We start from the raw sequence: 12456 nt of genomic DNA on the forward strand, positions 1-12456 counted from the left end.
ACTTTACGACGAAACAGTTTTGTCGTTACGTTACGAGGAAATAACGATGACTTTAGTTTTTCACGTAAATTCGTCGTAAACTCGACGCAAATTTACGAGGATTGTTTTTCCTCGTTAATTTTCGTCGTTAAGCATGTGTTTTCTTGTAGTGTCTTCTTCTCAAACATATCCATATCTTTGAGCTTCTAAATAAATAAATTTAAAAAAAAACCAAGGGGAAACAACAAGGCAATAGATATTGAGAAACAGATTGTAACCAAGTCTGCAGGCAAAATCCCATCAAACCGAGAAAGAAAAGAATCAGATGAACTGGATGTTGTTACAATTTGATGAGACTATGGGGAGAGTTAACATATTAGCTCGCAAGAACATACTGTTGTTCTTGTTGTCCGCGTCAATACCAAGAAATGCCTCATTTGTTTCAGCTCTTGAAAAGAACCTCCATACTCTAAAATCTCTAGCACTTTCACTTGACATGTCCATAAACAAGATATTACCTTACTCTTATTCTTGTGTTTGTTATTAGGAGGGCAAGCGCATGCATCTCCGCATTTATCTGTTACTCCGTGCACAAGACCCTGAAAAAACCAAACTTGACAATGTATAAACAACAGAAAAACACGAAGAATAAGAAGAAAAGAGAATCTCAAAATTACCTTAAGGAGTAAAGTGTGTAGATGAGGACAACTCTTAAGCAAAAGTGGCATTACTTGCCAACCTTTCTTCTTGTTTCTCTCAATAGATAAGTTGAGGAGGTTGTTGAACACCGGCATATATTTACAGCAGAAATGAAACGCCTATAATGAACAAAAAAAACCCATATACAAGCGAAGTGAGAGACCATGCTATCTAGCTAGCTAGCAAGTGAGAGACCACGCTATGATATCTACCTCAAGTGAATCAGGAGACAAGTGAAGGGTTGTAATGTTGCTTATACCCACCGCTAGCTTTGTAACATCACCAAATATAGGCTTATTTGGTTTGCGATCCCATAACTTGAGATTCAGTCTGACTTGGGGAAGCGAATCCAAATCAACAAACCGATAATCCATAAAGACATGACTAGAATAGTCAAGGTAGACAAGACTTGGTGCTTTAACATAACTTTGGTTATGAAACTGTTCAAAGGACTCTTTATCAGAACCATACGGCATATCGACAGAAACCACAAGTCGCTTGATGGATGCACTTTTCACAGAGGTTGTGCAACACGGAGGATAAGGATCATCAGCATCAGCACAGATATCAGTTACGAATAGTTCTTCAAGGACAGGGCAGCCTTTGATGAGGCGGCGATAGTTATTATAATCAAGCCCTCCAACTGTTAAGAGAGAGAGTGATTTGAGCGCATGGAAAATCACACGCATATTCACGGGATAGTGTGAGCTTAACCAGTGTTTTGCTCGTTAACAACTTTCTCTCTAAATTAACTTCGTTCGTGGTGCATTCCAAGTGTAGCTCCAATAAACCTCTTTCCTCCATTGCAGTCCAGACCCAACCGTAGACACCAGGGAAACTACTGAAGCGGCCTCGATGACTCAGAGAGAATTTCTTGATGGGAGAATTGCTTAACAGGGCAAGTGTCTTGTCTAGGAAATCTATGAAGCGATCTGAAGAACCACCACTTTCTGCTTCTTCTTCGTTGGGATACACACCCATCGACTCCTCAAAGTTAAGAGCATCTACAAGAACCAGCAGATTCATCCATCTCTTGGACAGAACCGATGTGGAAGCAGCTACCTTCGTCGGAACTAAAGACAGGACTTTGCCAAGAACCTCGTCGGGCAAACCGCTGATTCGATCCCTAGAACAACTCATGAATTAAATTATTCTACCTACGCACTAAAACAACTCGATTAAGCGCCACAGGTTCCAATAGACTGAATAAGAAACGTTTAGACTGAATTAAAAAAACTTACGATGCCAGAGGAGGAGATCGAAAAAGCTTTGAGAAGATGACGATTGCTTGGGAAGTAAGAGAAAGAACGCAGAGCTCTTTCTTTTCAAACTACATCAATTATTACGTAGAGAGATACAGAACAAATAAGAGTTACATGGACCAGAGGCCCATTAGATTTTTTTTCTCCATAATGTGTTGTCGGATGAATCTAGGGTTTCTGGTTTTGGTCTGGTTTCGGTTTGTGAATCCTAGACAATGCCATTTTTTGCAAATTATATAGGATGCAATGTTTATCTGAGGTTCCACAATACTGCAAGTAAAACCGTTCGTTATGGTCGTTTGCTGCAGAGAGCATATTTATCGAAGAGACTATACGATGATGTAGTTCGGTTTGGTACGGTTTGGTTTTATTTGGTTTACAGTTTATCAGTTTTTACAAAAATCAAACCATATCGAAACCTTTGGAATTTGGTTCGATTTTGGTTTCTTTTTTTTCAGTTTATTCAATACTTTTCATAAAAAGTAACTCTACTACATATCATTAACATATCTACTGGAAAAAGAAAAAATTTTAAGTATAAAAATAAAAATGAGTAAAATAAGTTTAATACAAAGTATTAAATGATATCATAACACATATAAAATTCATTCACTTCATCTATAACTTACAATAAACTTATCACAAACAAATAAAGAAATAGTATTGTAACACAAACATAAACAAAGTATTTAAAAACACTTAAACACTAAATATTTATCCAGAAATAATTGTGAATCAATATATAACTTCTGTTTAACCAAAGAAATATTAAATTATAATAGATTTTATATAAAAAACAAACTTTTCGATTTTACGGTTTTTAACCAAACCAAACCTAAATCAAAAACATAATAAAATGATAACCATATGGAGTTTTAGGTTAAACCATAACCAAAACCAAATAACTAATTTTGGTTCGGTTTAACTCGGTTTAGAGTTTTTTGTCCATCCCTAGGCGGATCCACTCTCCAGACCAGGGCTTTAAGATTCAGTTTGAGTTTCTGGATTTTCGAATTTAATGTATAGAATAATATTTAAAAAATATATACTTATAAATATATATATATATAAACATAATTTTACAAAACAAATTAAAAAGAGAATAATTCAGATATTCTTTTCTAAAAGATAATAATATTTTATTATAAATATATTTTGATCTAATAAATTTTTGGGGGATTTGCCAAAAATGACTCAAAACTTGATTTTGAATACAAAAGTGTACCCCAAATTCAGTGAAATACAAAAGTAACCCAAAAGCCTAGTGAAATTACAACATCCCTCTTATGAACAAACAAAAAATATGTATTCAGTTTTACCATTATAACCCTTCTCTATGATGACTTATTTGTAAGTCTTCTCGTTCTGTAGATTTTAAAAATAATTTTATAATTTTATAAAAAATATTTTGATGGGTGAAAAATTGAAATCATGTAATAATAAACATTTCTCAATGATGTAAATTTAGTTCATCTGAAATTGAATTATTTTCAACATAGATGAGTGAAAGTATAATTGCTCATGAATCATTGGTTTAGGGTTTGGTAACATATGTTATAGTATTGTATGTATATTTAGGGTTAGATTCTGAAATCTTACCTTCATTTTTTTTTAATTGACTCATATATGTTTAGTAAATATCTAATAACTTGATTTAAACATTTTCTAAGTTTCTTTTAAGTTTAAGAAAGTGGTTTTTGCATAGTTAGTTGATTTTAGGGTCTGGAAGACTCACAGAAGACTTAAAAAGAAGTCTTCCGACACATTCCGCCTAAAATTTAGTAGAGTTTATGGTTTCCGCCTAAATTTTCAAAATTTAGTTTCCCGCCTAAATCAAAGTCTTCCATAAGTCATCTAGGAGTCTTCCAGAAAAAGTCTTCTTATGGATTAGATCTTAATAATAATTAATAAATTATATAAAAAATATTTTCAAAGGAAAAAAATCAAAATCATGTATTAATAAACATTTCAAAAAGATGGAAATTTAGTTATACTGAAATTGAATTATTTTTAACATAGATGGGTGAATGTAGATTGAGTCATGATATTCTTTGGTTTAGAGTATGGTAACATATGTTGTAGTATTGTTAGTATTTTTAGGGTTAGATTTTGAAATCTCATTTAAAAAAAAAAAAAAAAATTGACATATATGTGATTAGTGACTATCTAATAACTTGATTTAAACACTTTCAAAATATCTTAAAAGTTTAAGAAAATGTTTTTTGCTTAGTTATTTGTTTATAGGGTCTGGAAGACTAACAGAAGACTTCCAAGAAATCTTCTGACATATCCCGCATACATTTTAGTAGAATTTAGGGTTCCCGCCTAAATTTAGAAAAAAATAGATTTTCTGCCTAAATCGAAGTCTTCCCGAAATCTTCTAGGGAAAGTCTACTCATGTATTAGATCTTAAAAATAATTAATAAACTTAATCAAAAAATATTTTGAAAGAGAAAAAATAGAAATCATATATTAATAAACATTTCAAAACGATAGAAATTTGAATTATTTTTAACATAGATGAGTGAATGTAGAATTAGTCATGATAGCATTTAGTTTAGGGTTTGGTAACATATGTTATAGTATTGTTGGTATTTTTAGGATTAGATTTTGGAATCTTAACTTTAAAAAACTTGTTTTGACCTCCATGTGTTTAGTTTTGTGTATGTTAAACACTTTATAACTTGATTATAAGTTTAATGAATTATTATTTGTTATTTAGTTAGTTATTTGATTAGGTTATGGTTTGGAAGACTTCCAGAAGACTTTCCAAGAAGTCTTCTGACATATTCCCGCCTAAATTTAGTAGAATTTAGGTTTTCCGCCTAAATTTTAGTAGAATATAGGTTTCCCGCCTAAAGCGAAGTCTTCCAGAAGTCTTTTAGAATTCATCTTCTAGAAGTCTTCTCATGTATTTGAATTTAGGATCTAGAATATTTCCCAAGAAGTCTTCTCTTAGAAGACTTTCAAAGAAGTCTTCTCTTAGAAGACTTCCCAAGAAGTCTTCTATATCGAAAATATTAAACCTAATTGAAATTTTTGTCTCCATATATAAAGAAAATTTACACATTATCTTTCTTCCTTTCAAATGGCTGAAACAAAAATGTAGTGTTTCTTACTCTAAAACTCTCCAACCTCTCTCTAATCTCTTTGAACATCAAAAAACCAAATTTAAATCCATTTCTCATTTTTTTCTTATGTCTTCTCACTAATTTATCTTCTTTTTGCAGGTTTTTCATTACATTGTTCTCATCTTTCACTCATTCAAAGGTAGATCTATAAATGTTGGATATGTATTATTTTGTGTTTTATATATTATATTCTAAAAAGCTATAGATTCAACCTATTGTGACTGTTTTATTTATTATTTAAGCATAAAATTATATTTTTGAAGTTTTTATCTGTTTTGAAGCCATTTGAATGTTTTTGAATTTACAGGTTAAATCTGAAACTGACTTTGAAAGACTTCTCAAAAATTCAACCTAATGTGACAATTTTTTGTTTATTATTAAGCATAAAAAAGTGTTTTTGAAGTTTTCTCTGTTTTGAAGTTATTTAAATGCTTTTGAATATATAAAATTTTCAGATCAAAATCAGACTTTGGAAGACTTCTCAAAAGACTCTTGGAAGACTCTCGGAAGACTTCTTGGGAAGTCTTCTAATGCATTTTATGCTAGAAGACGTCCCACGAAGTCTTCAGGAAGTCTTCCAAAGTTTGAATATGCAGATTTTTTAGATATGAGTTAGACATTGGAAGATTTCTCAGAAGACTCTAGGAAGACTCTTGACAGACTCGGAAACTCTCGGAAGATTCTTGGCAGACTTCTTGAGAAGTCTTCTAATGTATTTTATGCTAGAAGGCTTCCCACGAAGTCTTCGGGAAGTCTTCCAAAGTCTTTTGTCCAAAGTGGTACAAATGAATGATGTCAAGTGGAGTCCAAGGTTATCTATGTTGAGGAATGATATCTAGTTCCATGTGTAATAGTTTTGTTTATGGTCTGTTTTATGATTTGTATATGCACTATTTAGTTGTGAATTCTTTTGTAAACTTAAAGAAATGTTAATCAAAAGAATTTGCTAAATATGTTCATGTTTTGCCAAAAGTCTTTGACATTATTGAAGTTATTGATACAACATACCACACAATTTTTTTAACCATTCTACCCACTCATAACAAAACACAACAACACAAAAACTTAGTCAAATTTACTAAAACTAAAAGAGAAGATTAAAAAAAACTTAGTCAAATTCACAAAAGATCAAACTTGAATTTTAAGTGAAAGTTGAATTTTTTTTTAAATTTCAGGTAAGTTAAAAAATTATATCTTATGATCTAAAAAGACACATTAAACCACATGACTTGATATTCTTGAAGTTATTAAACACTTTTGAAAGTTAACACTTATAAATTTGCAATTGCAAAAATGACCTAAATAGAAGACTTCTTTTGAAGTCTACAAAGAGTAGACTTATTTTGAAGTCTACAAAGAGTAGACTTCTTTTGAAGTCTTCCATGGATAGCTTCCAAAGAAGTCTTCTACGTAAATCTTCATTAAACTTCAAATTTATCCAAAATTAAAATGAATTTTTAATATCTTCTTACTAATTCATGTTTATTAGTCAATATTGAGAATACTGAGTCGAATTTATAACTTAATTGGTGATAATTATGAAGTTACAAACATTGATGTTTAATAATGTTTCTAGCTAAACGGAGAAGTCTTTTGTAAGTCTTCCTCATAGAAGACTTGTAGAAGATTTCATAAGAACTCTTCTCCGATGATTTTGTTTTATTAAGTTGATGTTCTGTGTTTGTGTTGTCTTCCTCATAAGATACAATTTTGAACTTTCATGAGATTTAAAATTTTAACTTTCACTTAAAATTCAATTTTGATATTTTGTGAATTTGACTAAAGTTTCTTGAGAAGTCTTCTCTCTTAGTTTTAGCAAATTTTACTAAGTTTTTGTGTTGTTGTGTTTTGTTATGTGTAGGTAGAATGATTAAAATATTTTTTGGTATGTTGCATCAATAACTTTAATGAAGTCAAGTATTTTTGGCAAAACATGAACATATTTACCATTCTTTTGATTAACATCTCTTAAAGTTTATAAAATAATTCTCAACTAAAATATTACACATACAAATCATAAAAAGACCATAAACAAAATTATTACACAACTAGATATTATTCCACAACATAGATAAGTTTGGACTCCACTTCACATCATCTCTTTGTACCACTTTGGGCATAAGACTTTCTGAAGACTTCGTGGGAAGTCTTCTAGCATAAAATAAATTAGAAGATTTTCCAAGAAGTCTTCCGAGAGTCTTCCAAGAGTCTTTCGAGAGTCTTCCAAGAGTCTTTCGAGAGTCTTCCAAAAATTATGCGAGAAGTCTTCCAAAATCTGTCTCATATCTGAAAATTCTGCATATTCAAAAGCATTCAAATGACTTCAAAATAGAGAAGACTTCAAAAATAAATTTTTAGATAATAAACAAAACAGTCACATTAGGTTGGATCTATAACTTTTTAGAATCTAATACATAAAACACACAAAACACACATACAAAATTTATACCACTTTAGGCAAAATACTTCGGAAGACTTCCTGAAGTTTTCGTGGGAAGTCTTCTAGCATAAAATGCATTAGAAGACTTTCTAAGAAGGCTTCTGAGAAGTCTTCCGGGAATCTTCTGAGAGTCTTCTGAGAATTCTTTCAAAGTCTCTCAGATCTGGAAAAACCTGCAAATTCAAAAACATTCAAATGACTTCAAAACAGAGAAAAACTTCAAAAATGAAAATTTTATGCTTACAAAATAAACAAAACAGTCACACTATGTTGAATCTATAGCTTTTTAGAATCTAACATATAAACACACACATAAATTCATATCCAAAATTTAGAGATCTACCTTTGAAAGAGTGAAAGATGATAATCATGTAATGAAAAACCTGCAAAAAGAAGATAAATTAGTGAGAAGACATAAGAAAAAGTGAGAAATGGATATAAAGTTTGGTGTTTTGATGTTCAAATAGATTAGAGAGAGGTTGGAGAGTTTTAGAGTGAGAATCATTACATTTTTGTTGCAGTCATTTGAAAGGAAGAAAGAGAATGTGTAAATTTTCTTTATATATGGAGACAAATATTTCAATTAGGTTAAATATTTTCGACCCAGAAGACTTCTGGAAGACCTATGGAAGACTCATGGAAGACTTATGTAAGACTCATGGAAGACTTATGGAAGACTTTGATTTAGGAGGGAACCCTAAGTTTTACTTAAACTTAGGCGGGATGTGTCGGAATACTTCTTTTTAAGTTTTCTGTAAGTCTTCTAGACTCTAAAATCAAATAACTATGCAAAAAAACCTCTTTAAACTTAAAAAAAACTTAGAAAGTGTTTAAATCAAATTATTAAATAGTTACTAAACATATATATGTCAATTTGAAAAAAGAAAAAAAAAAAAAGATTTCAAATCTAACCCTAAAGGTACCAACAATACTATAACATATATTACCAAATCCTAAACCAAAGACTCATGAAGCAATCTACATTCACTCATCTATGTTCAAAATAATTCAATTTCAAATAAACTAAATTTACATCATTGAAAATTGTTTATTATTACATGATTTCAAATTTTAACCCATGAAAATATATTTTATACAAATTTTAAATTATTTTTAAGATCTAATCCATGAAAAGACTTTTTCTGGAAGACTTCTAGAAGACTTATGGAAGACTTCTAGAAGACTTATGGAAGACTCATGGACGACTTATGGAAGACTTTGATTTAGGTGGAAAACCTAAATTCTACTAAAATTTAGGCGGGAAGTGTCTAAAGACTTCTTTTTAAGTCTTCTGTGAGTCTTCCAAACCCTAAAATCAATTAACTATGCAAAAAATATTTTCTTAGACTTAAAAAAAGACTTAGAAAGTGTTTAAATCAAATTATTAGATAGCTACAGAATATATATGGGTCAATTTGAAAAAAAAAAAAAAGGGTAAAATTTTAGAATCTAACCCTCAAGATACATACAATACTATAACATATGTTATCAAACCCTAAACCAATGACTCATGAGCCAATATACATTCACTCATCTATGATGAAAATAATTCAATTCAGATGAACTAAATTTACATCATTGAATACATGTTTGTTGTTGTAATTTCAATAGGCTTTTAAGTTACTTTTGCATTTGATTAAATTTGGAGTACACTTTTGTATTCAAAATAGTTTTGAATCATTTTTGGCAAATCCCCCTCATTTTTATTGATTTTTAAAATTAGGAGACTTAATATCTCATGATTCTCTTCTATAATCTGTTGGGGTCTTTTTTTCCACAAGAAAAGAGAACCTATAAACGAAAATAAAGAACAAATTCAAGAAGAAAAATACTTCATTGCAAAACCATAAAAGAAAATATCCATTTACTCTTTCTTAATTTTTCTTTTTTTCCAAAGGTAATACTGAAAAAGACCAAGACGAAGGTTGTAGAAGGCAATGGCCTGTGATACTATTACAGAACACAGAAGAGCGACAAGACATGTTCTCAAATCTCTTAGAGGAAAGCATCCTTCTCAAGGAGCTTAACAACATCGAGCTGATTGTTAAGCTTTGCCACATCAACTGGAGTTTTACTGTCTGTGTTTTGCAGTGTGCTGGAAACAATACAACAATAAAGAAAAACATTTGAGTTTGATAGAAACATATAAGAAAATTGTTTCAAATCTACTCTGAGATTTTTTAGTAAACTTACACTGCAGCACCATTCTCTAAGAGAAGGCTTACACACTCTTTCCGTCCATAACCAGCGGCATAATGCAGTGGAGTGTTTTTGTTTTTGTCAACTGCATTGACATTTGCTCCACAATCCACAAGAACTTGAGCACATTTCACCTAGAAAAAAATTTCAAACAATAACAGTTAAGGCTCAGACCGGGAGATTTTCTAACATGTAACATAACATTATGTAATTGTGACTCTGTGTAATAAATAATCTTATCAATGAAGCCAAACTAAGTGCAAAACTCTTAGTTTTGTACAGCCATATAGATTGCCTTGCAATATGATAATGTGACAGTGACAATTAAAAAGGTTCTTGATTGTTGCTACGGTTTGTATCAAGAGATTTGACATACCTCCCCATATCCACATGCAAAATGTAATGCTGTTCTTCCCTCAGAGTCTTCTTCATCTTTGTTACCCCCAGATGCTAACGCAGCTTTCAGACCCTGATTGGTTCAAGAAATTAAGCACATCGAGTTCCAAAGTTAAACTAGGACAATAATCCTGATTAAAGAGAATATAAAAGCCACAGCGTTAAGAACACAAGAGTAGTCGTAGAAAAAAATACTACCTCAACATCACCAAGACTAGCAGTCTGATGTACAATAGACTCTTCTTCATCTTCTCCTTCTTCTGCCTCCTCAGGTTCAGGTTCAGCTGCAACATTCTGCTCAGCTCCAACAGCTATACCCATTGCTTCGCCTAGCTTCTTCAAAACATCTTTATCATTCCAATACCTAAGACCATGATACAAATTTATCAACAAACCTCACATACACATAGATTAATCTATAAAAGGAAAGATAGTAAACCAAATTTCATCACATACTTCATCATGGCGGAAGGATCAGCATCTATCTCAGCTAATATAGGTTTCAAGGTAGGATCTTCTTTCATCTGTGCCATACGCTCAGTAAACTGCTCTGTTGCTCCAGGGTTAGCGAAAGCCTCCATAAATGAAGACATTTGTGGATCCTGAAAAAAAAAAAAAAAAAAAAAACACAATCAGAGATTCAATGTCAAGAGGATCTCAAGAACAACAATAACAATTTCACAAGAAGCTAGAATTTGCTATACCTGTACCAAGGCGTTACCGAGTTTCTCGGCCATGGTTCTGAACTCAGGGTTACCCATAACCTGATTCATTGTAGCCATGTACTGTTCCGGATCAAAGTTAGGGAGAGCTCCTTCAGTTGATGATGCACTTGGAACAGATTTTTGAAGCTGCTCAGCTAACTGGTTAAAGGTGGGGTCTTTGGCAATTTGCTCAGCCAATTCCTTGATGCTTGGGTCCTGAATCAAAAACAAACCAAACCCGCTTCAACTATAGAGTCAAACAATACCCAAAAAAAAAGTGAACAGAGGCTTACATTGAGAATACCGGCCATGCTAGAGAAATCAAAAGCATTGAAGTCAATACCAAAATCAGCAGGTGAAGGAGAAGGAGAACCTCCTGAGCCAGATACCTGTTTAGGGCTCTTACTCTTGGAATCGTTTTTCTCATCTGCACAAAAACAATTTATCTATAAGCCCAAGGGACAACGAAACAGATACCAAATTGAATGAATCTGAGATACAGAGATAACAGTCAATACCACGAGTGTTCTCTGAACTTGAAGCCATCGGTTATCACGTTAAACCCTAGAAAATTCACAGGAAATAAATTAGAAAATCGAAAGGAGAAGATCTGCAGATTGGAATTGAGAGATGATCCTTACGAACAAATCCAAAGTAAAGAGAAGGTGGGGGAAGGGAGGCGATACCTGTCTGTCTGTCTGTCGAAGCGAGTAAGAAACAGAGGCACACACGAAAAGAAAAGATAGAGAAAGAGCGTTGACAAAAAGGCCACGTTGCAGTTTGGGTCTATGTTTAAAGGCCTCAATTTTATGTGATATTTTGGCCATGAAAACCAAGCCCATTAATGGTATTTATGTAAAGTATCTATATCAAGTGTCGTTACAAAAACATTTTCGTTACTGTCGGTCGTTTTCGACTTTCAATTTTATTCAGTAATTTATTTTTTTATTGATTGAATTATGGTTAGGTTTATAGGAAATTGTATTTCTATATTAGAAATATATAAATTAATTATTTTTTTTAATCTGTGTACATAAACTCAAATCGACACCTAAAATGAAACGGAGAAAATATAATATTATTTGAAAATTTGACAGATCACATCTGAGCAGAGAGGAAGAAGAATCTCAGATCAGGACTTGGATTAGACTTTAACCATCTATCAGACTATCACTTCTATTTCTCGCCGACAATAACTGAAACCTCTAATGTCGAGGTGTCGACAGTGATAAACGAAGAATAATAAGGCACTTGATCAAAAAACAAAAAGGTAAAGCACAAGGCAATGACATGGACAAACAAAATGTTTTCATTAGCTTCTTAATTTTTTCGGTTAACGACACGTCATTCTCCCATGTTCTTAAAAATCTGATGTGTTATTTCTTGTAAGGGTCTTGCGCTATTATAGTGTTGATTTGATTGATTGATGGATTTTTAATTATTTTAATTAGATCTATAAAAAAAAACAAGTCAAAACTTAATAATAACAATTACTCAAACAATCTAAATGATACTACAAATAATAATTTGTGGTAATTAATTGTCAAAATTATAGAAAATGTATAATTTTTGATTAATTATTTTTATATTTTTATACTACATAAAATAATTAATAGAACACAATTTATAGAAATCGATATAATGAT

The 12456-nt window shown here is 31.7% G+C and overlaps 1 protein-coding gene and 1 pseudogene across 2 annotated transcripts; both read right to left on the bottom strand.

The window, feature by feature from the left end:
* Nucleotides 1–215: 215 nt before the first annotated feature.
* Nucleotides 216–2723, bottom strand: LOC106395253 (annotated as a pseudogene).
* Nucleotides 2724–9326: 6603 nt separating this feature from the next.
* LOC106396883 (ankyrin repeat domain-containing protein 2B) lies at nucleotides 9327–11606 on the bottom strand. Of its 2 annotated transcripts, none has more exons than XM_013837386.3 (9): nucleotides 11497–11606; nucleotides 11329–11374; nucleotides 11104–11237; nucleotides 10811–11026; nucleotides 10563–10708; nucleotides 10305–10470; nucleotides 10087–10179; nucleotides 9705–9844; nucleotides 9327–9606 (listed from the first exon to the last, which is right to left on the bottom strand). In XM_013837386.3, exons 2-9 carry the CDS (start codon nucleotides 11354–11356, stop codon nucleotides 9507–9509), a joined length of 1023 nt encoding a protein of 340 aa, XP_013692840.1. In that variant the 5' UTR covers nucleotides 11357–11374; nucleotides 11497–11606; the 3' UTR covers nucleotides 9327–9506. The 2 variants fall into 2 exon arrangements, with proteins under 2 accessions (XP_013692840.1, XP_013692841.1); XM_013837387.3 differs by having other exon boundaries at nucleotides 11452–11546.
* Nucleotides 11607–12456: the final 850 nt, after the last annotated feature.

This window comes from Brassica napus, chromosome C7, assembly GCF_020379485.1.
Source record: "Brassica napus cultivar Da-Ae chromosome C7, Da-Ae, whole genome shotgun sequence".
Classification (NCBI taxonomy): Eukaryota; Viridiplantae; Streptophyta; class Magnoliopsida; order Brassicales; family Brassicaceae; genus Brassica; species Brassica napus.

Bases quoted from the DNA above. Each gene is read 5' to 3' on its own strand.
- LOC106396883 (XM_013837386.3), bottom strand. From the start codon at position 11,356: ATGGCTTCAAGTTCAGAGAACACTCGTG. The intron at 10,709-10,810 runs GTATAGCAAATT...TTTTTTTTTCAG, and splicing joins TCGGTAACGCCTTGGTACAG to GATCCACAAATGTCTTCATT. The intron at 10,471-10,562 runs GTATGTGATGAA...TCATGGTCTTAG, and splicing joins GATCCTTCCGCCATGATGAA to GTATTGGAATGATAAAGATG.